This window comes from Zootermopsis nevadensis, unplaced genomic scaffold (genome assembly GCF_977971745.1).
Source record: "Zootermopsis nevadensis isolate Lab colony 2312 unplaced genomic scaffold, Znev_1.0 Znev_ptg000016l, whole genome shotgun sequence".
Taxonomy (NCBI): domain Eukaryota; kingdom Metazoa; phylum Arthropoda; class Insecta; order Blattodea; family Termopsidae; genus Zootermopsis; species Zootermopsis nevadensis.
Genome location: NW_028259148.1, coordinates 487742 through 513610, shown reverse-complemented (window position 1 = coordinate 513610; position 25869 = coordinate 487742). Strand labels below are relative to the sequence as shown.

At 38.6% G+C, this 25869-nt stretch overlaps 2 protein-coding genes across 4 annotated transcripts in view; one reads left to right on the top strand and one right to left on the bottom strand.

The window, feature by feature from the left end:
- Positions 1-244: 244 nt before the first annotated feature.
- LOC110828227 (U4/U6.U5 tri-snRNP-associated protein 1) lies at positions 245-25854 on the top strand. 3 transcript variants are annotated; one of them, XR_015535268.1, is made up of 16 exons: positions 245-556; positions 11198-11476; positions 12289-12482; positions 12833-12961; positions 13407-13523; positions 14102-14407; positions 14881-15091; positions 15380-15513; positions 15927-16079; positions 16318-16399; positions 16662-16860; positions 17029-17169; positions 17602-17683; positions 18379-18491; positions 18786-23048; positions 24081-25854. XR_015535268.1 is itself a non-coding variant. In XM_022060761.2 (16 exons), the coding sequence occupies exons 3-16, from the start codon at positions 11449-11451 to the stop codon at positions 18811-18813; spliced, it is 1917 nt and encodes a 638-aa protein (XP_021916453.2). In that variant the 5' UTR covers positions 421-556; positions 4147-4220; positions 11198-11448; the 3' UTR covers positions 18814-25854. The 3 variants fall into 3 exon arrangements, 2 of the variants coding, with proteins under 2 accessions (XP_021916443.2, XP_021916453.2); XM_022060761.2 differs by adding an exon at positions 4147-4220 and having other exon boundaries at positions 421-556; positions 18786-25854; XM_022060751.2 differs by having other exon boundaries at positions 18786-25854.
- The window catches only part of LOC110828235 (extracellular tyrosine-protein kinase PKDCC), a 39464-nt gene continuing 35667 nt past the window's right edge, over positions 22073-25869 (bottom strand). Inside the window, exons 4-6 of the mRNA XM_022060775.2 lie at positions 25320-25522; positions 24852-25159; positions 22073-24299 (exon numbers count right to left, since the gene is read on the bottom strand). Coding sequence (XP_021916467.2) covers positions 24025-24299; positions 24852-25159; positions 25320-25522 — 786 coding nt within the window. The 3' untranslated portion in view covers positions 22073-24024. The remainder of the gene's footprint in view (positions 24300-24851; positions 25160-25319; positions 25523-25869) is intronic.

Sequence of the window (25869 nt, the reverse complement as noted above, 5' to 3'; positions counted from 1 at the left end):
AATTAGTTACGCTTAAGATGGGTCTGTGGTAGCTGAAATATGTTATAAAATTTGTACACTTCAGAGTATCAACATTTCGTACAAACACCATATCTATACAAGCATTGTAGTATAGATGTTGCCTCCTGTGAATATTCGTTCAAAACATTTATTTTGACCATTTGTGCTCTTTGATCCATGCTTGATAACCTTTGGTGTGGTACGTCGTTCACGTAGTGGTCTTCTGTAACTGTATCAATCTTTGATTTGTATAGTCTATGTCATTACAAGATGGCTTGCGGAAATTAGTATTTGAAACGTTTCGTGAAAGTACTACTTATTTTAGATATTTACCTTGTTAAATATTTATTATATTATCGTATTATGGGTTCGACGAAGAAGCATAAGATTCGCGAAACGAAGAAAAGGAAGCACCGCAGCAGAAGTAAATCTCGGTCTCCGGAAAGAAGCAAACATCGACATCACAAAAGACATCATAAAGATAGGAAGAAGGAGAAGATAATAAAAGATAAAAATGGGGAATTTATCTCCAAATACGACACGTATGACAGTGAAGGTAAGTTACGCTAATTCTGAATATAATTTTTTTATTACAGGTACCTATAATGATAACATGGGGTATGCGTCAAGAACCTTCTGTATGTATGATGTAGTTTCACTGTATTTGGTACATATTTAATCTGAATTCTGTAATGTGTGGCATATATGCTTCAGTTAAGAATTCTTGTCTTAAAATATGCTGTCTATTTACATGTTGCTTGTATAGGTGCTTTGGCTTATGTTGTAGGCACAACGTCTAGTTCATCTGTTTTAAAATGTCTGCTCGAAGTAGCGTCACTGTTCAGTTTTATGCCATTTTGATTCGTCTTATAACAAGGGGAAGTGGTTAAATGTTACAGGCACAATAGTTGTCGACATTGCCCTACTAATAATCATGAGGAATTAATGTTTTATTCCTTTTATTTGTCACTGTGTTGTTGGTTCATTTCACTAAACATTGTGAAGTATTCGTGTCTCCTTATTTGGTCACTCTGTTTATTAGGGCAGCTTATGTATATTTCATATCAACAAATAATATTTATGTTTTTGTTGTTTTATATTTGGATGATTCTTTACTTTCCATTTATCTTCGCTTTCCTTGTCATCTTATTATCTCATTTCTCAAGGCAGTCTGTAGTATATCAGTATTTCCTTTAGACAAACACATACCAGTTTTTGATTTATTCATTTTAGTTCTTAGATATTCATTCATTATTAATTTATCTTTCTGTCATCTGTATTTATTTAGTCAGACAAATTAACAAACCACAAATAAATAAAATTAAGATTTATGCTTTAGTATAAGCAAAGAACACCTTAGAGAGACATTCTTGTTTGTCTGTTGTGGCTTTCAGCTGAAGAAGTCATGTTACCAACTGTTGATGGCCTTACAAAGTACAGTTTTAGACATATAATAAGTTGGGAACAAATTAATGAATCTTCATGAAATTTGATATACTAACATGATGGATGCTAAAATTTGTGAGGTGGGAAAAAGGTGATGCCATCATCTGTGATAGTGTCTGGGTTTTTATCATACATACAGGGTATACACAAAAGAATGGTGCGGTTTCAAAAGTTAGTACAAAATTTATTTCTCACCTTACACGGGTATGTTGTGCCCGTGTAAGGTGAGAAATAACTTCTTTTATTAACTTTTGAAACCGCACCATTCTTTTGTGTATACCCTGTATATTTATTTTGTTTGTCCCAGAACTTTTGGGTCAGACCTCAATCTCATACATGACTGCCATTTTGTAAGGACGTAAATTGATGAAATTTGGGAACAGTGCATGGAGAAGAATATTTGGACTGTACAGGAAGTGACATGAGAATAAGAGATTACAAGATAAAACTTCAGTATATATTCTGTGTTTGGGACCGTATGCATTAAGGGACATGTTGAGTAATAATAGGCTTCAAGACATCTGTTGTTCCACATTCACCGCCTCATACTAAAGCCTGTACTTTACTGTGCTTTCAGTTTTGTAAGCTAGAAGTGTGTGCCCTTTTTCTTTAGAAGATCACATTGCCAAATTTTGCATTGTCTGCAGGCTGCACCCTTGTATTACGTTATTTTAAGAATCAAATTATTATTTGTGATTTTAACAAGAGACATCAGAAATAGTTTTGAGGAAAATCTGAATGTAGTCTTAAAAAAAAAAAATATTAGTAGTATGGCCATTGAGGTTGCATCACAGATGCCAGAACTTTCGAATCAAATGTGATATTTAAGATTTGAAGTTTTTGCAGCTGTAAGGATAACATTTTTCTGGGTTTTTACACCATGTAAGACTCTTAGGTACATGCCAGTGACCTGAAGATGGAGGCAGTATGTTTCTCTGAAATTTTGGTATTTACAGTGTCAAAACCCAGAACAACAACATTGTCATCCGTTGTTCTTGCTGCTCTCTGTCAGGCTACTGAAATGAGATTTTGAACTGTAAATTCACTGTGTTGATTTGTTCCATGCAGTCACAAATGTCAAGTGTTTGTAACAATTTTTAATAAAATCTGTCTTGTATCACAGATTAGCTAAAAAAAACTAATTTAAATCCACAGATGTTACTTTTATATAAAGACGGGTTCAGTAAAACAATTTAATATTTGCTTGGAATTGTAAGATGCAGTTGGTCGGTAGCTACATTAACATTCCTAGGTCTTTGAATTGATTCTTGGGTTTGTTAATGACACCCTTTTAGATGTTGAGAATGTGTGGCGTAGAATGGTCGGTAGGTACGAATTTGGAAGACGACAAGCGTATCCTTGTCCTGCTTAGGTACTGTTCCATCTAGTTTTAAGGGATGCATGTTGATTGTTAGGTTGACAGGTTGACAATTTTTGGTTACATGTTCCAACCTTAATTGGTCATCTTTAGGTGATTCGCATGATCCGAGCGATTGCTTTATAATTATTTGTAATAGGTATGTACTATGAAGAAACTGAAGAAAACCATAGAAATTTCAGAATATTTGGAAAGTTGTCCAGTATTCAAAAAGAAATTCCAGAAGATACAAAACAAATTTGCCTGTAACTGCCCACATTGTGACTGTAGAAGTGGAGTGATTTGTATCAGGACTTGTTATAGTTGGTAATAGATTCAAAATAGTTCTTGCTGATTGGTAAATGTTTAGAAACGGAGCACCGTAAAGAAGCAGGATGTTCGTATTTGGAATTTATTTATTTTCTGCTACCTTGAGAGGCATTTTAATTGTAGTGACATGATCGAAGTTGAATGGGAAATACGTGTAGCTTGGTATCAGACAAAGCGGGTGGAGGGGTTTCGCAGGAAATTGTATTTGAGGATATTTAAAATGAGGTAAAGCTTTTCTTTGTCCTTTGCAGTAAGTTTCATGGCTTGGAAAGCTAATTCAAACTTAAGGGTATTGCATATTATAGTGGTGCTTTACCATCTGTGCTTGGAAACACTTGCATGTCTGTATTATGTTTATTGACGTTGCAAAGATTGGCAGGAACGTTTTGAAATAAATGTTTTTATTAACTTGTAGATTGTAAGAATTGCTTTTGCTTTTAAGAGGGCTGTGTATGTGGCAGCGTTAAATGTGGGATGAGTAGCCGTGACAACATTGTCATATAACCTGAGGCTTTAGTAAGTGCTTTGATTTTTTTAAATGTGAAGTACAATTACAAACTTAGTAGGGATATCGCAGTCACTTAATTTGTGTCCTTAATTCTGCTGTAGCTTCATACCAAAAGTGAACATATACCATACATACGTGGTAAGTGGTTTTTTGTTTTGTTTCTTTAGCAGTTTAATTGTCTGTTTGTGAATTGACGACTGATATTTTAAGTCGAATACAAGGTGTCAGCAGTTTATGTTTTCAGAATACATGAAACCCAAATGACATTGGTTCACACATTTATGTCCCATTGTTCCCCCTTCTCCTCTTTGTCCTCCTTTTTGTAAAACATTTTATGTCTTAGCACCTGTAAGTCAACATACATGGCTGTGGTAGATACGCCGATCTCACCGTCATGTTGAGTGCGCGTTAATAAATATTGATATGCGTAATCCAGCCATTTATGTTGACTTGCCACATTGAAAGAAGGCTGTAATTTTGCCTGCGTTTTTGTCCGTTTTTTCAGAGTTATGCATTCCTGAAGAATGAGTCTTCAGGGCCTCCATTCGGAAAGCCTGTAAGACAGATGATGGTTGGAAGGTATAGTACTGGTTTATAGAAATCCACAATAATTTAGTGTCAGATGAAAGGAGTAATTCACTTGGTTACATAAACTGATAATGAATGGTTGTAAAAAGTGTGCACAAGTGTTTAAAACTATGAACCTGACTTCATTTGAATGCTCACTGGCTGTTCTTTCAGTGTTTTTATTTGTTAGCTGTAATCCATCTTTATTTCAGTATGCATTTGATGATTGGATAAAACTTGAGGAGGTGCTTTCTTATAAGAAATGCATCTAATGTTAAGGAATTGTATGTGACAGAGCCTTCAGACAGACCACATCTGTTTCCTTCTGCATTCTCAGTTATCCTTCTGTTTGATGATATGTAAGTTATAAATAAAATAAGACCGAGTTTGAGGACTAGATTTCTCACTCTCCGAGTTAGGTGCTGCTCCACTGTCTTCAACCTTATGACATGTATGTGTGTGCCGTTCGTAACAAAACCAGGAATTTATTGCAGTAGGAGCAGAATCAGCAGGCGGGAATGAAATGTAACCATTTTATCAAGCAGAGGATAAATTAAAGGGGTCAAGAAAGATGCAACAGTTTTTGTTGTTGATTTTGTTTGGTCAGGAGCCTAATAAAGATAAGTACCACGCTAGAGGCTTTTACACGTCATAATCGGAGAAGAAGACATCTTTTGTATCGTGCAAGAACAGCTTAAAGGACAGTAAATAAATTTTATGAAAGAAAATGACCCAGTATCGCAAATGTTGGTTTAGTAACGCTTGTATTTGGCCCCTTTCAAATCATGGCGAGGTTATCTGTGTGGCACTGGCCATCTAAATCCCATCTCTCGCCCTCTTTATCTCCCTCCAAGTGTCTCTGTGGTGTGCAGCTATAGCAGGACAGCTTTGCTTTTAGTATTTATTGACACATTGTAGTTCATTATGAGTAATCTATAGGTCAGAAGACAGATGTGGTCTCTGTTAAGATTTTAACTGATCCAGAAATGTTTTTAGTAATGTTTCAAGATCTTGTGTAAATAACTTAATTTTATTTCAGTATTTATTATGGAAGGCATAGAGAATTTCGGTACAGTGAACTAGGCTGGCTCAGGGTGTCAAGGCGTTTTTGGCGCTAGTATATGAAAATAGGTTTTTACCTTTATTTTTCCCAGAGTTTCAGGTTCATCGTGTATGTGGTTTTTAATACATGTTAACAAGCAGTAAAACTCTCTGAGGGAATCAGTTATCATGGCTGATTTTTTCCTTGGTCTTCCTCATTTTAATTGGGTGAATATCAGAATAGTACTGCAAAAAACCACAGTGACTTCTTCACAGTATAGCTTCAGCATTCTGTTTTTAAATAAACTGTTGCACATAATACATGTTTTGATTAACTTGGCCTTTTTCAGGCAGCATTTTATGGTTAAAATATGGTTGGTACCTGCCCCAGCTAAATTTGAACCATTCTCATCCTGTCACTGTCCCTGAAGTGTAAAATGGCCCCAATGTGGCAGCTCAGATAACTTCCTCGGTCCATAGTTAGGGCTTTACTTAAATCCTGCTGTTTCAGACTCAGAAGAAGGAAGATTAATTTAGTTATTTTAAGTGCACATTTTTCCTCTCTCTCTCTCTCTCTATCTCTCTCTCACATGTAAATGTGCATTGTGACTGCTGATTAGGTCAAATTGTAATATGTACAAGGCATGTGCATGAATGGTACTGAAGAAATGTGACTTCTGCCTGTTGTTTTCTCTCTTTGTCCAGATAATTTCAGGATTTGTACCTTAAAATAAGTCTCCAATACCTAATCATTATATCCTCACTCCCTCTACCTAGTAGACGTTTCATCAGTCCTACTTGCAGTAAATTGTATCTCGACAACAACAAACATCCTCTTCAGCGGATATCCGTCTTCTGGGTTATTGCGCTGTGTAGTCTGGTCGATGTTAACCAACGTTTCAGAGGTCATACTGCCTCCGTCATCAGGGCGATGAATCGCAGTATGACTTCTGAAACGTTGGTTAACATCGACCAGACTACACAGCGCAATAACCCAGAAGACGGATATCTTCATACTCACCGCTGTGAGAACCTCAAGTCTTACATCCTCTTCAGCGTTGGTTTTGTAAGTTAAAAAAAAGTCAGGCAAGGAAAATCTGCCTTCACATTCTGTTATGTGACCTGTGCTTACTGACTCCGCCATTGCCCTGATGATTTAGGTGGTAAGTACCTCTGAAACTTAAGGCGGTTTTTACAAGGCTATATGGTGTAACATCCCAGAAGATATTCTCCTTCATACCCTGCCACGAGGACCTAATTGAAACAATGTAAATTAAATGGTGGTTTGAACATGATCTGTACTCTTTGGTCACTAGAGTTTTGCTGTTCTGTGCAGAATAATTTGATTTTACTGAGAGCTGGCAAACTTGAAAGTTAGTGAACTGTATGTCAGTAGAATTAATAAATGGTGCGTGCATGTCAGCACCTTCTTCAGTGATTTTATTAAATAATTTCTATAATTTACTGCAAAGGATGCGGGCATTGTCGTGCGTAAGTCCCATTCTCTTCATTTAATTTAAGGACGACATTGCACAGGGTCTAAGTGCTCTTTCAGCCGTACCTTGACATATGTCCACTGCAGAGAAAGATGTGCTCAGTTAAAGTTGTAAGAATCCAGAAAATACACATTTATAAAATATTTGGTTATGAAAAGATTGCTGAAATGGTATAATAATGAATATTCATTAAAATCTTGTGCCACTGAAAACAGTTCCAATTCTCCTGAATTCAAGTTATAATTTCCACATTGGAATCCATCAGGCAAGTCACTTAACACCATTGGAAGGAGACCCTAAAAAATATTTTGTAGCGTCTTTCACGTGTGAATTCGGTTAATTTTCTCAGACTGAATCACTGTTCTGCTGCATTGTTTACGGTTGTGCTCTTAGTGGGCCTTTGTGTGTGAGACCTACTTTAAATTAGTTAATGGACTTTGATGTTTGATCACCAATCTTCATAATGAGATCAAAGTTGTTACCTCACAGTTGATTTATCAAGAAAATTGCTCATCGCATTTTGATTAAATTTTCCTCTATTATAGTGAATAGATACTGTTCCAGATAACGACTACATTGGCCACTTAGCTTGTACAGCTGACATGAGAATGTTTGTGCATTGTATTTTTTGTTGTTTATTTTATAGAAGCAAATAGTGTAATGCATTGAGTGAATTAGGAGAACTCTTCACTAGCATCTCTTTGTGTCAGTATTGGGAGTGATTAATATGTATTAATTCCTTCAAGAAGTACGTTGGAAAGGATATTTTTCTGCAGATTTTGTAATTAATTTGTATCGTTCATGAGTGCACTGCTAACGTGACAGGTATGTGTAATCTCACCTACAGGTGAGCAAATACCTTGCACCTGAATGTAGAGGTGGGGGGGGGGGGGAGGTTAGAGGAGAAGTTTAGAAGAATAGGAAATGTACAAATGTAAAAAAAACTGTAGTAAAATTATATTTAGAAAATTAATTACCATTATGCTTAAGGTTTACAGTAAAGTGTTTTATGCTCTATCTAAAAAGCAACATTGAATCGGAATTAATTTTCACTTGGGCATTCAGGCCCCTAAAATTAATTGAAATGGAGCACCTTCTTGGTGCCACATCAGGTCATCCATACTGTAATTTTTTATATGTTCATACTCCCTGGAGGACAGTCCTGGAGAAGCTGGTAATCACTCGGCTAGTAAAGAAGTTTCCCAGCTTTTATGAAGCTCAGATGTCCATTAATGTGTTCTCATGGTCTCATTTCTTTGAGTTTTCTAACCAAGATTCTGTATACGTTTCCCAGCTCCTTTTCCTTGCTACGTGCCCCTTCCATTTCATCGGCCTTTGATCATTCTAACAATTTTTAATTGTCCAGTTACATACACCACAGCTGGGTATAAGGAATGTATTGTGAGATACATGATTAGGAAATAACGGTAATTTATGCAGTATATGCATTGCTGTTTTATATATCACTAAGTGAGTTGTAAACTATAATCCGTTGCCTCTGGTAACTTAGGGAAACAGTTTATTAGTGGTAAAGTCAGTTTCAGTTTTAATTTACATATGTGCTCTATGATACGTAAGTTATGGTTAAATACGAAACTATAATAGTCAAATACAGTGGGGGATATACCACAGCTTGCTGTTTTCAGTCTCTGCATTAGTTCCTGCCTTTCCTAGTTCTTCATCTGTGGTGACAGAACGTGAGTTAGCAGCAGCGACAAGAGGAAATGGCATTACACCACCTTGCAGTGACTTAGTGTAGGGGTTGGATTGTTGATGGTTTTCTGCGTTGTGATGCTGCATGGACCCACCTCTAGATACCAACATTTGGAAAAGTGTACTCTTTATCTTAATTCCTGAAGATGGAGACAGTCTGTTCATTATCTTAATGACTGAGGATGTAAATAGTATGTTTGTCAGAAATGTTGGCATCTGCCTACGAATCCGCACAGCATTGTAACCCCTAAGAACAGTAATGTCATCATTACCAGCATGAGAATCTCAAATCTCACAAAATTCCCTTTGGTTCGATATGGATAATTTTTCACTAGAGCAACAGAAATTTTTGTACAAGTCTCATGTCAAGCTGGGAACTTCCAGAAGAAACATTCGTGATGATCAGGTTTGTCCATGAACTAAGAACATTGGTAGGTATGTTAGCGCATAATGGATGCCAAAATATCGGCATCAAGCGTTGGCAGAAGAGGAGTTGGACGATATCAGAGACTAGCTTGAATGTTCACTTGAAAGCCTGCGCTACAAAAGAAATGGGATTATTGAAAGAGACCGTGAAAACTGATACAAAAATATGGGAACTGTGCCCTCATTAAGTCACAGTTTTTCACTCTTTGCAGCCATATGATATTTCCTTAACCAGTATATTAAGTCAGTTCAATAGAGAACATGGTACTGAGTTGACTTTTCTTTTCAGCTAAGGCCTAGTTATGTTTGAATGGGTACGTGATCACGCAGATTAATATACACAGGGTCATTATTCCAACATTAATCCATGTGATTTCATCTTGGGGGGAATATTTAAAAAAAAGAAGTTACTGAATTAATCAATACGTGGAAGAACTCTCAAAGAAATCATTGATCTTGAAATGAAATGTTTCACATGTTTAGAAAGAAGCGATAGGGCGGGGCCAATATGTCAGTGCCAGTGGGAAACATTTTCAGCATTTTCTATAATGTTGGTAAGTAAACATCACTGGTGTTTCTGCGGAGTAACTGTTACCACATGTGCGGACAGAGAAAGACTGGAACCTATACAGTTATTGTGAATAGTAGGAATGCCATGCTGTAACATAGCCGTCAAATATCCTCACTGTATTTGTCAATTTTTAATGCTAGAGAATATTGGGATTGTGATTAGCTTTAATGGTTGTTGTGTTGTATGCCATATTCTGAGAGTGCCATTTAATGATGTCATGTATGTTCATTCTCTAAATATAGAATTTTTAATCGTTATTAAATACAGATTTTTAATAAGGCTGGTGTATGATTAGTTTTTCTCCTCTCTTTCGAAATGCCTTAATGAAAAATTTGTATTCAGTAACAATTAAAAATTGTATATTCATTGACAGAAAATATTTTCAAAAATTTACGACACGTGTATTGGGTAGGTAAAACAAAGGACAACATACCGAAGCATCAGCTTACAGAAACATTGAAAATTAATTGTGCTGATCCGCTGTGATTTTTCTTAGTGACGGTTCAAAATTTATATTCAGCGGCCATTTCTCACCCAAGTCTCTCCTGATTCACTACTAGATGGCTCTAGCAGACAAATCAGGATTGAGTAGAAATTGTGCAGAGGCAGTGGGCTTGTCACTCACTACTCATAAATGCACGCTTCAAAAGACAAAGGAACCACCCACATGGGAGGAGGCCAGAGCTTGACTTTGGGCTGTCGCGCCACAGAAGAAGTTAATAATTTATAATTAGGGAATTAAAAGTTTCATGTGGCGCTGCACAGAAAGTGATAGTTTAGAAAGTAAAAGACAATAGAAATTTGATGGGAATCCAAGAAGTTGCAGAATTGTGTTGTGTTGTGTTATGTTATGGAAACATTTGGTATTAAATTGTGTGTTTTATTCCATTGTTTAGGGGCATTTCTTGGTTTTCCAATCGGACGTGTGTATTTTTTATTGAGTCTTGAAAGTTGCCATCTCTGATGAAAGAAAGTAGTTCTTCAGATTCTCAAGACAGTATTGCTAAGTGAATCTGAAAAACATATTTAATGACAAGAAATTAAAAGTTTTGTGTCGTACGGTGGCTGCTTCTTAGGTGAATTTTATCTGCTATGATGTAATTTTGTTTGTTATGCTATTTCTTAGTGATATTGAGGGTGTGAACCAATGTCAGTTTTATTTGCTGTACTCCTTCACTTTACAGAGCTGCAGAAATATTTCTAAGCCTGACTTGTTCGGAAGAGCAAAATGAAGGACGTAAACGGATACACATACCTGCACACTGATGCGCACATAAAACCATAAATAAATTATAGGAATGGACATTGTCAAATCTTAAGGCTTGCAAGTCAATGTCCTTTTTAAGAAATTTGTGTTAAGAGCCATGTGACATAGTGAAGTGTAACTTTGCATATAGAATGTACCTGTTTTTGTGACAGAAGTTTTCATTTTTCACAAGATGTTTCCTTTTGCTGGAGAAGCAAGATATGGACCGGAACAGTGACATTATTTCCTTCACAGTGATTCTTGTATATTTTAAACACTGCAGACTTTACTTTTACAAAAAAGTAAACAAAATATTAAAAATATTGCCAAATTTTGTACCAGATTTCACTGTTTGCTGGTTTTGTTTGTAAAACATCTGTTTTTACAAATATACATGTTACATTGAAGAGGTTATTTTTAATGAAATGGTGTTCATCAGTTCTGAGCATTGGCTGGCAAGGGAGGGACTGAAAGACGCGGCTTCGTTTCATTTCAGATGACGTGGTCGTGGTACCCCCTCCCCCCAAAATCTCTCGTCCATCTACGCCGCCGCCGCCTGCTATATCGAGCAATGACAGTCCTTCAGCACCTGTCAGTTCAAGGTCTGACCAGTCGTTGTCTATTGAGGAAACAAACAAGTTACGGGCACGCCTCGGCCTTAAGCCGCTTCGAATTGAAGACTTTTCTGCATTTAAGGAAGATGGCACAGAAAAGAGAAAGGATTTGGACAAAGATGGTGGTACTGATATGGGAGAATTTGTTCACAAACCAGCTGGTAAGTTATCTGATTTTAAGGTAATTTCTGTTTCATTTTCACTAATCTTATACTAGAATATGTGATGGCAGTTATGCAGTTTTGACCAGAACTTATTATGTATATAGATGTTTGATAACACACGTTTCAGTTTTTTGGCATGATGGCCCTCTACAGTGTTTTAAATTGTGACACTTTTCATTTTAATTGGAATAGTTGTTAGGAAATGTCTGAACATTAAGCGTCCAAGTCACCGAGCTTCCTATCTGGTGGGTGATGGGTTTTTCTTGTTAGGGATAAGGCACCCAGGGCATGAAGCTAGCCGCTCACATCTTTCTGGTTACGAGGAGTTAACACTGCCACTCTCAGTTTGTCACTATGCTATGGTATAGCGAAGTACCAGAGACAAGTTCCCCTTCACCTGTACTTTTATCAGGTTGTAAAATCTAAATTTTGTGAACATGAATTAGACCGATTGACCGATTTTAAGTATGTGAACCAGAGTGTTAACCCGCATATTTATGTCATTGAAAAATATTAAGAATGAGGATGTTTTACGTTCGTAACATGTAGTCTCTGTGCAGACAGAGAATTAATGGACATTTTGTGACTTCAACAAGAGATTCGGGGTAGAACAGGTGGCCTGTGGGTTCGTTACGTGAAGCTAGAGCATTTAATGCCATTACACCAGCAAGTACTCCCTGTTATATTAAACATTGCATATTGCTGGGCAAGTAAAATTCATGGTGGTTGGGGAAGAATTATCACTTTTGTCCACAGACTTAAATTATTGACTACTTGCTCAGTTTTTAAAGTTTTTTTTTTTTCTGCAGAAAATCTCTCTCAGAAGGCCCAAAGTGAGAAATTGAAGCAGAAAGTAGCAGACCATAAGGAAAAGCGGTGGATTGAGTCAAAGTTATCTCATACTAAGTTACTGGGCGAGTCGTGTGAGGACGACGACTCCGCTCATGCTTGGGTGAGTCGCAGTCGCAAAATGCAGGAAGAGAGGATACAGGCTGAGAAACGGGTAAGTATTTTTAAGTGCCTCATATGTACAGGCATTCTTATCCCGTTGCTCCTGACAGTAAATACATTTAAAATTTAAGCCATTGATACCTAAAATGCTCATATTTGATTTTTCAACCAGCTGTAACATTGCGCATTCTAAGGCATTTATCTGTAAATTATTTACTTAAAATTGTAATTTGTTATCAGTTTTCACTATAATTAATTGTAATGTCCTCGGATTTGTTTTATTGGCGTTGGAGTTTGGTTTAAAATCAACCACATGTGTAAACACAATTTATTTTCTTAAGCTGTTCAGCTGATTGTAGTTTAAATATTCATGTAATTCTGAAATAAATTTTGTTTCCTCAGGCAAAAGCTCTTGAGGAATTGGACGCAGAATTTGGCGTAGGTGACCTGGTGGAGGATGAGATGAGAAATGAACGAAGAGAAGCGTATTCTTCACGAGACTTGAGAGGCCTCAGAGTAGAGCATACAGTCGTGAGTATTATATTAGTACATTTCGTTATGTCGGATACTAGTATGTCGGCGCAGACGTATCATATTGAAGGAGTTAGTGAGAACTTCTGAAGATATGCACAGAATCGGTAAGGGCTTCCACCACTCATGATGGACGTTGTCAGTTGTTAGCTTTCCGGTTTTCAGCTCTTCCTTTGGCAGCATAAGTCGGCTGTTCCGTGGCCTGAATGTGCGTATTGTTTGTTGTATTAATCAGACGAAGTTATACTTCTCAGAAACCGCGCACATGATGGACAGACCAAGTTAAGAGAGATGTAGTGAGGAGGAGGATGAAATGCAAGATGGGCACATAGAGACAGTTGGAGACTCCTATGAAGAGATGGCCCACGAGTGTGGAAATCGCATAAGGAAGAAGAAACTCGCCAGAAAGCTTAGAAAAGAGTGAGCTTTTTGTTGCTTGTTTCAGGATGGATTCTCTGAAGGGAAGACAGTGATACTAACATTGAAAGATCGGGGAGTGTTGGATGAAGGTGATGATGTCCTTGTGAATGTTAACATGATCGATGATGAACGGTACAAAAAGGTAAGAGACTACTTTCAGTTGCATAATTCTGATGCACGTGATGTACCCAGCAAGTATCCCAGTTTTGTTGATGTATATTACTTGTCTCAACCAGATTTATTTTACTGCCTGCCCTGTTTTTCAGTGTCAGTGTTTTTTACAGTTGCTGAACGAGTTATGCCTCGAAGTCGGCCATGGTGTAAGCCCTAAAATAACATTTTGTCAGTGCGACACGTCACAATATAACAGAAAGTTTGTATTGGCCAGAATCCGAGCTCTCATTCTCGTGATCATGTAATTAAAGAAAGAAATGTAATTTTAAAGAAATGCTTGGAGTATAAGTACAGTAAGTGCAGAGGACGCAAAACTGTAGCACATTATGTCCTTTCTTACATCCTTCAAATAATCTCCTCAGCGCTTTGCTTTCGGACACCCGAGTGTCTGCTGTCATGCCGCGGAGATAGTAAAGATGGCGTTTGCACCGTGGTTGTCAAAATGCTGAGACTTACCACAATATGAAAGCGAAAGAAGACGAATGACTGTCTAGAGTGAAGAGATGTGTGTCTGTGTGATTTCTATCTTTGTTTTTCTCCTTCCAGAACATAGAAAAGAAGAAACTGAAAACAAATGTTCATGGTTATGATGTACACAAAGAAGATGATGAGCTAGAAGACAAACCATCAGTACTAAGCAAATATGACGCAGAAATAGAGGGTGAAAAGACGTCAAGCTTCGCTTTGGGAGAAGAGATGTCGGAAGCAGCCCGGCGTCAGAACTTGCAGGTCGTGAGACTGAAGCTTCAAGGAAAGACACTTGTCTCTCTAGATCTCCCTGCACCGCGGTTAGCCTCAGAATATTATACAGAAGAAGAAATGTCAGTGAAATTCAAGAAGCCCAAAAAGAAGGTATTTTAACTTAAATATCTCCATAAATTATATGTTCTTTGACGTACAGGTCATATAAATATTGCTTCGTAAGTGTTGACATTGAAGGCTTATTCAGATACGCCAAGAATTGTGTTATAGTTTGAAAAAAAAAATAAAGGTCGAAGCAATTCAGAAACTTTTCTGACAGTATTTTAAGCTGCGTATTTGTGGCATGACATATTAATTTACGGCTTATTCTCCGTTAATTATATCCGGGAGCAAGATGTGCCTTATATTGTAAATGCCTGTCTCATATGTCATGAAGTCAACTTCTGGCGGTATTCAGTTATGAAGTCGTTATCGTCAGAGAATACCCCCGAAGCAGATAGCACCTCCACTAAATATTAGGACATATTGGAAGTTTCGTACTAAGTGAGCAGTTCTCATAGTTCTAAAGGTTTGTCTGGTATGTTGGACTCTTTCTTGGACAATCACCTGGATATGTTCGCCAGGTACGGAAGATTCACCGAAAACATTTGAAGGCTGAAGATTTGGAACCAGATAGCGATTGGACTCGTGATTTAGGGTCTCGCTCTTTGAGGGGAAGTCAACTTTCTGCAAGTGGTGATTCCAGTGAAATAGAGCAAGTTAAAGTGAAACAAGAAGTTGATGATGATGATGATGATGACGACGACGATGTGGTGGAAATGAAGGAAGTTTTAAGTAAGCGTGGTTTCGTTAAATTACTCGTAGTATTAGGAACAAAGTAATTAGAGAGGGAAGAACTCGTGCGCAGTGAAATCTCCTTACTGCATACTTTACGTTAAATTTCCCGCTTAAACTCCATATAAATAAAATACAAATTGTTTTAGTTTTAATTATATTATTCTGTCATAGATGTCGTTATAATGCTAAGAATTCGTTGTCTGATTACTTATTTATGTCAGAGTCTGAGAAAAATGGAAGCTGGGGTGCAGGGATAGCTTTACTTTGAATGTTAATGACTTTCAGACACAGTTGATGCGCAGTCCAAAATCAAGGTTGAGCCTGATGATAGTGAATTGGAGCTGCAGTTGGCCCTGAAGAAGGCACGGAAGTTGAAGCTACAGGAGGCTGTCACAGAATCAAAGAACAGCATAGAAAAGGTATATCATCTGAAGTTTTAAGGTGCGGCAGTTTAAATGTCACAGGTTAAGTTCTAGGATGCGTTGCTGTGCGGTCTTGTTGATGGGTACCGGTGTTCTTGAGAATGTATTACCACTTTACCTGGAAGATGGTGGTGGTACATTCCTCTGAAAACCACTGTACCCCTAGAGAAACATTGCAGTTCATTGTAACCTGAGAACTATTCAGCTACCGCTTTTTTCCCATGGATTACTAATTCAATTACTTGTGTGGTTATTGAACGCTTATAAATTTCATAATTTCTTTACTGTCTGTAATTTTATATTTTTTTCTGTATATTGATCTTAATTTCCATATTAGAGGATCTTTATAGCCACATTTTTTGAATCTTCATGATCTGCTTAATAGAATTTTCTTGTGCGTGGTTGAAAAGGTGGCTAAGTCTATATTGGAAAGAAACTCGGAAGGTAACGTGGAAGGCGGTTCCATTGTGCTGAATGCCACGGCGGAATTCTGCCGTACGCTGGGTGACATCCCGACTTACGGTTTGGCTGGCAACAGAGATGAAGATGCCCAGGAACTGCTTGTGAGTGTTAAATAAATGAATTTTTCCGCACAACACAAGCTGTAATTTACTTTTCTGGAGATTCATGGAAAATTGTTTCATTGCAGGAAAGTACAGAAATAAGAAGTTTTGGCACAAAATATGCATTATATTTAGATTTAAAAAAAAGTCTGGTATTTTCTTTCAGTGTCATTGAGGTTTTATTATTTTTGTGCTGTAGAATTGCGTTCAGAATGTACATGAGGTACTTGAATTGCAGGACTTTGAAAGAGAAATGATTGAAGAGAAGAAACGCCAGGAAGAAGAGGGCAAACGTGGGGCTTGGAATGAAGTTGAAATTGGTAAGCGTTATTTCTCTATAACATATTTGTACGTAGAGGATTGTGTTTCTGTTGTTTCTCCCCTCCATTTTACAGAGGGTGAGGAGGAAGGGTGTTTATACCGTGAAATTCGTATTAAATGATTTTAAATCTAAGGTTTACTTTTAGTGATACTGTATGAGTAATCTGACTGTCACATTTCCTCCATTTAATTGACGTTCTCTTAAGTCCAACAGAGAAACGCTCTGTGGTGAGTTGTTTGTTTATTTGTTGATTTAAACAGATGAAACGCCAGTAGATGTGCTGCCTGCTGAAGTACCGATCTTGGACGTGGAACCCGACGTGGGTGTCGGAGTTGCCGGCGCTCTCCGTTTGGCAGTCAGTAAGGGTTATCTGGAGCGCGAGGATATGAACAAGCCCTCGGCTTCGCGCTTTGCTCACCTCCAAGCTCAGAACTATTCCATCGAGGACAAGACACACATGTGAGTACCGACAGTCAGTGATGTGAGTGACGTAATAAAAAGGAGAAGAGCATTCATTGTAGCAGTGGCATATGTACACGCACGTACACCTTACCTTTAATAGAACTAATCCATTGTAGATGTCAAGACTAATAAATGTAGCGTACAGTATTGCTCTTTTTCTTTCAGAGATGATGATAAGTTTGGTCGTCGTGAGCGCTACAGCGGCCCAACTTCTGACTTCAAGGAGAAGGATGGTTATAAACCAAATGTTAAACTTGATTACATTGATGATGATGGACACGTACTTAATGCAAAAGAGGCTTTCCGGTGAGCACCGATTAGCGGGCGTCGTTACTTTTTATGAATGTCACATGGGGTTACCTCTTGATTTGTCAAATTGTTGTTGCCAGCACTGCACTGAATTACATAATGAACAGTAGCAGTACTTGAAAGTATGTTTCTGAAATAGTTGCCGTTCAGATCCGGTTTTCTCCTCACCAGCTCCCTTTTTACCTCGGACTCTGTCACAAAAGTACAAAATGAGGGGTAAAATTATAGTTTTGTATATTTTAATCTATATATTTGTAGTTGGGAAACACAAAGACCAAAGAAATTCAGTGTTACAAAGCGCTCTTAATTACATCTGCTCGTCATTTCTTGTGAATGCAATTCTGAGTTGCTTCTGTTCCCAAATATTTTAATTTTGACACGCAACACATCAGCAAATTGTTTTAACACTGTTTTCCTTTGTGATTTAAGATATCTGTCTCATAAATTCCATGGAAAGGGACCAGGAAAGAATAAAGTAGAGAAAAGAATGAAGAAAAATGAACAGGAAGGGGTGAGTATCAGTCTGTACTTGGTCATCATTTTTTGTTTCTAAATAATTTCAGTATCAATTCCATAATTGTTTGTTGTCTCACGTACTAGATTGATATCCATGTTTAAAAGCTTTCACGGCGACTGAAGTTGACGAAAGATTCCCGGTTTACAAGCCACATCGGGTGGCTGAACGGTGAATAAACCATTTAAAAGAAGCCATTGAGATCCACCTGAATGACAGCTTCAACAGGGATGATGGTTTCACTCTGAGCTGGGTCCATGACAAAACTGCCCAGAAGGCCGAGCCAGATAGTGTGAGCATGTGACCTCGACTGCCAGTTCCCATTGGCCAGCACAAAACAAAGCAACAGGCGGGCTACCTGGCGTATACCGCCACTTTCCCATCAGCAAACACGCAAGAACGGATCAGAAGCAGCCCTGAGGATGAGAGCAGAGATTGTTGTCGAAACATTGGCAGAAGATACGGTTTATTCACCGTTCAGCCGCCTGACGCGGCTCGTATCCCAGGAATCTTTCAGCATATGTTTGTAGATAAAGTGGCTTTTAAAATTATTTCCCTCTTTTCATGTCCTAGTTTTCTATTATCTAGAAACTGTTCTGTAAATTTCCTACTTTAATGTACGATTTGTTGCGACGGGCAGTAGTCCAGTTGTACGCACAGCTCTTGTTTACAGTTACTGCTTTTGTTTCTAGTTAATGAAACAAATGAGTTCAACCGACACGCCACTTGGAACGTTGAACCTCTTGCAGCAGAAACAGAAAGAAACGCAATCTCCATTTGTGGTCCTCAGCGGTAGTAAACAAACGTAAGAACCCATTCACTCATCTAAAAGAATAAGCGCTTCTAAAAAGTATTTGATGAAACAGGATGTGATCAGTTGGTACTGAATGTTCCATTAAAATGCATCGTGACGAATTAAGTTTTTTGTAGTTACTGAGATTTGTATCCTCATTACTTTGTAAATTGTACTAGCAGTTTTCATTACTTTGTGTAGACGCAGACTGCGATGTTTAATCTAAAAAGGAGAATGCCTTGTGATGCTTTTGTGAATCATTTCTTTGTCATGTACATTCACGTGTTTTGTTTCTTTCTCTTTCAGAGCAACCATCTCAAAAACAAAGTTATAATTCCTTCATGAACTACGTTAAATGGCATCAAGCTTTACAACCCTAAAATTAATTCTGAAACTTCAGTTTTGTAGAATCTTATTGGCTGGATTACTATGCTTTATTTTTAAATTCAGCGAATAAGGAGCATCGCAGCTCCTAATACAGTTCACGAATGTCGTGTGTTACTGGTGTATACAGTAGGGTGGTGGCCCTGTCACGCCTGCAAGCTGGAGTGGTTGAGAAGTGTAACTTTTAAGCGGCCCATACACGTACGAGTCTGGCTCAACGAGCTTGACTCGTGAGCCGGGCTCTGATGTATTTCACCACGCGTGCGTAGCGGACTCGGCTCTTGACACCCCACCCACAAACGAGTTTGGCTCGATGGAACCCGAGCCGAGCCAGACTCGTACGTGGACGGGCCATTTTAGTGGTAGTTACATTCTTGTATGACTTGCAGCTGATGAAAATTCTGTAAGCTAAAGTGGACACACGTAGTAAAAGTGCAGTTGTTTCTTACTGAATATAATGTTTGAATATGCACATTCAAAGAAGCGTCGCCATATAGACTTGTGCAATAATAATGGTGGATCATGACATTCTGTAAAACTAATCTTTCGGAAATTGAGGTGAGTCGGCCCGTGTTTGTTCGCACACAAAAATATCTACAGACTTTATTTTACGACAGTTTAATATGCAGTCCTCTGTTCAAACTTCTGGTAGTTCTGTATTAGTTACTAAAAAAAAATGAGCAAAGTGTTGAAATAAATAATCTAAGATAAAATGCTTTGAAGAAGAACGTAAAACATAAACGTGAAGAAAGTTCACGGTACCCCTGGACTGAAATCTCTGAATTATTAGGCAGAGTTTCAAATATCCTGATGTGTTGCTGATAATCTTCACTTATACGAGATTCAGAGACAAATGTTAGAGCTACCTCTTGATGGTTTTGAAACAGAAATTGTAAAGTAAAATCACAGCCTATTATGTAGGATCCCTCAAGAAGAACGCGTTCATTTTATACGAAGTTCCGCTCTTCGTCGACCTTGTAGAGATGACCGTGATTTGTGATGTTCTTCCCCAGATCAGATCTGCTTATGGTTATTGATGCTTAGTATTATCTGTCCTCACCAGCGACACTAGTAAGTCATTAATTTCCGGCTAATTCAGACTTTGAGCGCTTCATGATACCTGCCAAAAGCGACTGAAGTCGTACTTCCTCATTAGTCACAAGAAAGGGGAAGAAATGTTTTATTTTGAGAGCATGGATTAGGAGTTGGAATCCAGGAAGGATCAGTGGAGCCTGAAGGTGGTGACTTGATTCTTCGGATTGTTGCATTAATATACTTGCAATTCCTAAAATTCTGTACCCTTTAAGTACTTCAATTTTCTCTTTTGCCCATTAAGTTGACTGTTAATGATTTATTTTGTAATGTAATTCTTCTGAACTAATTTTAATGCAGTTTGTAAACTGGTTTATGTTCGCTGATGGAACTAGTTCAACCAGAAATTATATTTGTATGCACTCAACCTAGATGTAGCAGTGATTACATTCATAGGAATTTGGTTTAAAATTAGAATTTATATTGCTGTCTTTTGTATACTTTAATTTAAAAATAAGACTTGGCACGGCGAAGAGCTGCTACTCCAGAGGTTGAAAGTGGTTCTACTGTAATGCGGTCTGGAGCTCAACCCAAACTGTGAAGACGATTGGTTCGAAAGTGAAACATGTTGTTACGTGATAAATAATGTCACAAAAAAGAAACACCTTGGCGCATGCAAATGGTTTAGTCAGGTATACCATGTATCTTCCTTAATGCTGTGTCCCATGTTCTGAGACGGGTCCGTCAAGATACATGACTATGCAATTGTCTGGTCTTTGAGTGGCCCTAATACATTGACTTCAGAAACATAAAATACTTATAAATTCTCCAGATGAAAGTGTCCTTTATCTTCAACTGAAGAATGATGAAGCAGATGGAAAATAAAATAGCCAGAAACATGGTTATACATCTCACTTATTATTGTTAGTGCGGTTAAATCAGGGAATAATAGAGTGGACTTGTAGCTCAGATGGGGAAACTAGAAATGCATACAGTATTTTGGTAGGAATCTTCTTGGAAAATAACCATTTGCAAAGCCAAGGTGGTGGATAATGTTAAACCAGATCTTTACAAAAATTGAATCATATTGAAGGGGAGCATTCAGTCTGCAGGTTCCGTTACCAAAGTGCTCGAGATCCCCCTCCTGCAAAAATGGTCTGTTGTAACTACAAATAAGAATTGTATGTGAAAATAGATTATAAACATTCCTACATTCCTGTTCTGCGTTGATATGCCATGTAATCCTAGTGTTTCAGAAGATCATTCCACCTCTGGGCTGAATTGAGGAGGGTTATGAAATGGATCGTTTATGTAGGAGTAGGAGGAGGATAGTGCTGACGACCAATGAGATGGCGGCAAGAGTATGCTTTGAAGCCGAAACAGACCGAGATGAGTAGGAGGATTATTGGCCAGTTATAACCGTGGGCTGAGGAGGGGTGATTAAGCCGTCGAAAGAGCCCTTCTCCGGGTAGCAGAGAGGAAGGCGTTTCTTTTAAGGGTCCAAAAAGGAAAGTAGAATCAAGAGGAAGTCTTCTTTTTGAGAGGAATTTTTATATTTTTTCAGGGTGTGAATTGAGTCGACGCTTCTATGACCTGCACAGGGAGGACACAACCGAATTATCTGGCTTTACTGTGTGGACCTTAAACCACTATTTGTTGTATTAATGCTCTAGTGTGTAATTTTCTTACAGAAAAGACTAAAGCCAAGTGACTTCATCATTCATAAAAATAATTATACATTACGAAAGTCTCTTGGCTGCAAAGGAGAAGGTGGCTCCCTCTAAGTAGGCATGGCTTCAAGACCCAAATGCTCAACAAAATATTTGTGATACATGAAGTTGAAGTGCTGTAAAAAATCCCTGAGAACGTAGCATTTACTAAGGTGGAGTATATCGGTCTTACTCGTCTTCAAGGTAAGTAAGTGGTCAGCCATGTCTGATTGGCTTGTCAGGAAGTGCTGGAGGAAAGAGTTCTCGGTCAGGGGCATCCGTCTTTTTACAAGATGACGGAGAACCTTTAATGTACGAAACAAGTTTCTTGGGTGAGATACGGTACAGGAGTTAAAAGAAATCAGAGTACCTAGTCCTCCAGCCATGTAATTGTGAATTTCTTATCAAGAGTTCGTTGTACTTTGACTGGCAAAAGAACACATTCCAAATTAATAAAAACCTTTCACATACATTGTAATAAACCACTGATTTAATTGCATTCATCTTTACAGTCGTGATAATTAAAGAATGAAGATGGCCGTCTTCTGGTAGACGTTTACCGACATTTCAGTGGCCCTCACTGCCTCCATCATTAGGGTTAAGATGGAGGCAGCAAGGACCAATGGAACGTCTGTAAACTTCTACCAGACTACACGGCGCAACAAACCAGAAGACAGCCATCTTCGGACTCACCGCCGTGAAAAAGTCAAATCCTATATAATGAAAGAATATTGTGAAGTCATAGAATTATAAAATACAAAGAGTACATTGGAGGTGCTGAAATATTACAATTCTTGTGTGTGTGTGAGCACATTCACAATTGAAACGACACGTAGAGTTCTATGACGTAGAATACACAAAACGAGAACTTTCGTTAATCAGTACATATAATACATATTTTCATATCACAGAATATTTTTAAACAAATCTGCACATTTCTTCACAATTGAATGACTAGTATTATTATTCGCATTAAAACCTATAAAAAAATTAAGTCAGCTGACACTTCATTTTATTATGAGTAGAAATTTGACTGAAGTGTCCTCCTACAAGTAATTGAGATCATATTGAAGGCATTTCTTCATGTTATCAGTCACTGATCCTAAATATCTGTTGTTGATGCCTTATTACGCAGCCTAACCGTCATTTGTGGGTTATTACAAAAGTTGACCTTCGTAGATTAAAGTTTAAGCAAAATGATCAATTTGGTTCAGCTACGCGGATACAATCTCGTCATATGTCGTGGTACAAGCTTTTGGTCTGTTTTTCAGCCTTCTCAGAAAATCTTAATCTGTAACGTGCGGCAGGACCTTTCAGGGAACAGGAAGAAAATGCTCGAGGTCCATTTTAATATTCTCGCATCCGTTCCTGGTTGGTCGTATGTGGAAACATTTCACGTAAATTGACGTGAGAAACGGATTTACTTTTCTTTCTTAAAATGGAGGTATGTATTTCATATCTGTACTACTACTGCTGCAGTGATTTTAATTTGAAACCATCTGTTTCTATTTTTATGTAATTTATTTTCTACCTAAAATAATAAACAGTGAAAATCTTCATAAAAAGTTAATTCATTGCTGAAAGGGCTAGGCAGCAGATGGCTCAGTTGCCAGCAGCCGGGGACATTGAAGGACCAGCGCGTCGGAATTTGCGTAGCGTATGACCTCGGTAAAGAACTTGTGTCGTGTGAAGGTCGCAAATTTAAGTACACTAAATTATTCTGGCTGAAGGGTCTGTGTAGTGTAATTATATCGTACATCATATAAATATGGGACACTTCATCCGTTCCCCTGTGTTTTCATGCAGTGCAAGACTGGCAAGCACTCCGAATATAATTAGCCTTATAGCGTGTTCCCACGTGAACTAAATTAACTGTGTGACAAGTACGCGGACATCATACACCAAATTCAAGATTTTTCCTTGAAACACAGAAACACCGAGGAGGTTTGTCCCTTAAGAACGGATAAATGAAACGAGGCTCGATGTGGCTGATCATGCACGACCTTTGTGCTCTTTACGGAATGAAGAAACCGACATTTACCGATCCTCGTAAACGTACCCATCCTCATGGGGAAATAAAAATATATGCCAGTGGGTTTCGTGGCTGTTTGATGTTCTTTGTGACGGCAAATAAAAAGGAATTTTAAACCCAGAACAGAGGATCAAGTTTCCTACGGAAAAGTAATAAATGTGTGAAGAGTGCACTCATAACTATCCTACTTCCACTTAAATGTAACATTTTATAACCATAAATAACTAGGATCTTGCTTCTGTCTGATTCCCATGCATTCATTTCTCTTTCAGAATATTTTGTGTTTTAGTTGCATCTTTTCAGAAAACCAATTTTGGCAACACTGCTTCTACCAGCATTTCACCGTCTGTTTTCTGGTCAGATAAGCCTCGTCAGTCTTTAAGTACGATCACTGAGTTTGTTTTAGTTTCCTTTTCAGCAGTAAGCTGTAGCCTTTCTTTACAGACGGAGCGCTGTAACCATTTTTGAAGACGGCCAGCGTGCGTCCTGTCCACGTATGCTCCTGTCCTAGCACCACGGCGCGACAGTCGTCGTCGTCGGTACAGATGTCGGCGGCCTCCTCCTCGTTGAAGACGGACATGACGCACCCCACGGCAGAAATAGACAGAGGGCATCGATAGTCGTGCAGCCCAGGCAGATCGCTGTCCGTCATCCGCTCGTATCCTGAACATGAGATGCACGAGCCTAAGCGTGATACAGCATTGGTACAGGTGTGTTTAGAGAAGCACGTGATAATCTGTATGGCTTATAGATATAGAGCAGTTTCTTTATTTAACGTCTGTCCATCTGACGTTTGTTCACCGATTCTCATGGCACGCAAAATTATATCACAGTTTGAATTTTATATTGTGGATCTGAAATTACGTGATCCATTTCCTGTTGGTACCGGATGTTTGCCGTCAGTGCCTTCCGAACTGTGGGCTTATTACCATTTCATTTCAATGCCTGCCATGAGGAGGGCCGCAGGATTTGAGGTTTTCGCAGCGGCAAGTACAATCGTGCTGCTACAGCCCAGAAGACCGCCATGTTTGGAAAAGGTATATTTACTGCATTAAATTGTAGGAAAGGGACAGTCTCAGAGTTTAAATTAAAAATCTTTAAATTTGTCCAGTTTGTAAGTTTTTCATGGGCAGTTAAACGTTTTGCAACACGCAAGTGTTTTATGTTACTCGTCGGCAATAGAAAGGTTGGTAGGAATGGACCGTGGGGCATTACCGCTGGTGCTGCTGTGCTTAGTGCTGGGTTCAACCATGTAGTCGCCAGACACAAAGCGAGCCACTAGTCGCTGGGTCGCCCCCAGGATGCGAGCGGAGTTCCAACCGCCCGCAGCAGGACGAGCATACGCCGCAAGCAGTTCCTGTATGTGGGGCTCGAGAGACGCCGGCGCACTCAGGGGAAGAAAGAGTCTGATGAAGTGCTGCCCCGCATGCCAGATGTTGAGGCGCTCATTGTGGCCGACGCACCACGAGTCGACGCACGACAACCCCTCTGTGGTATTTGCATCATTTATATTGTTTTCATCCCTGCAAACAGAAATGACAGGAAATCATTCATAAGAAGCAAGCGGTCGCTCAGTAAAGAAATTCCCTGTTCTGAGCCAGATTAATCCAATCCACACCATCACAGTTTCAAGATCTTTTTAATTTGATCCTTCCATACCTAGGTTCAAGTTCTGGCTCTTACTTTTCTGGTGTGCTATCACCGCCGATAACACAGTCTGCATCCGTTTCACAAGCTGGTTCACCGACTCCCAAGTCATCGACGTCTGATAATTTTAAAGTCCCTCCAACAAGCACGAACTGTTGGCGACGGAAGTCGTTCATGGACAGCGATCCGAGCGGGGAGTGAGCCAGGTGATGCAGAATCTGGGAAATTCCTAGTGCGAGCTGCGAATAAACAACACAATCATAATTATTAACATCATTTCCATGTGACGTCACTTTACTGTGGCCCTACAAGCATCTGCGAAACTATCTGTTAAAAGTTACTGTCACACTTTTCTGATTCCAGCATTTGCTTTGATGTCTTTCTGCATTTTATAAGATGTTCCTCTCGCTCTTGAATAAAACCTTTAACACTGCGTACATTTTGCGTGTGTTGCAGAGTGAAAGAACATGTATGCAGTGAATATCTTGTATTGCCCATAAAATAATACTAAGATGGCTGTCTGTACTCTTCAGTGTGAAGACATCAAATATATACTTTCGGAACTGCTTTATTGGTTTTCCTGCCT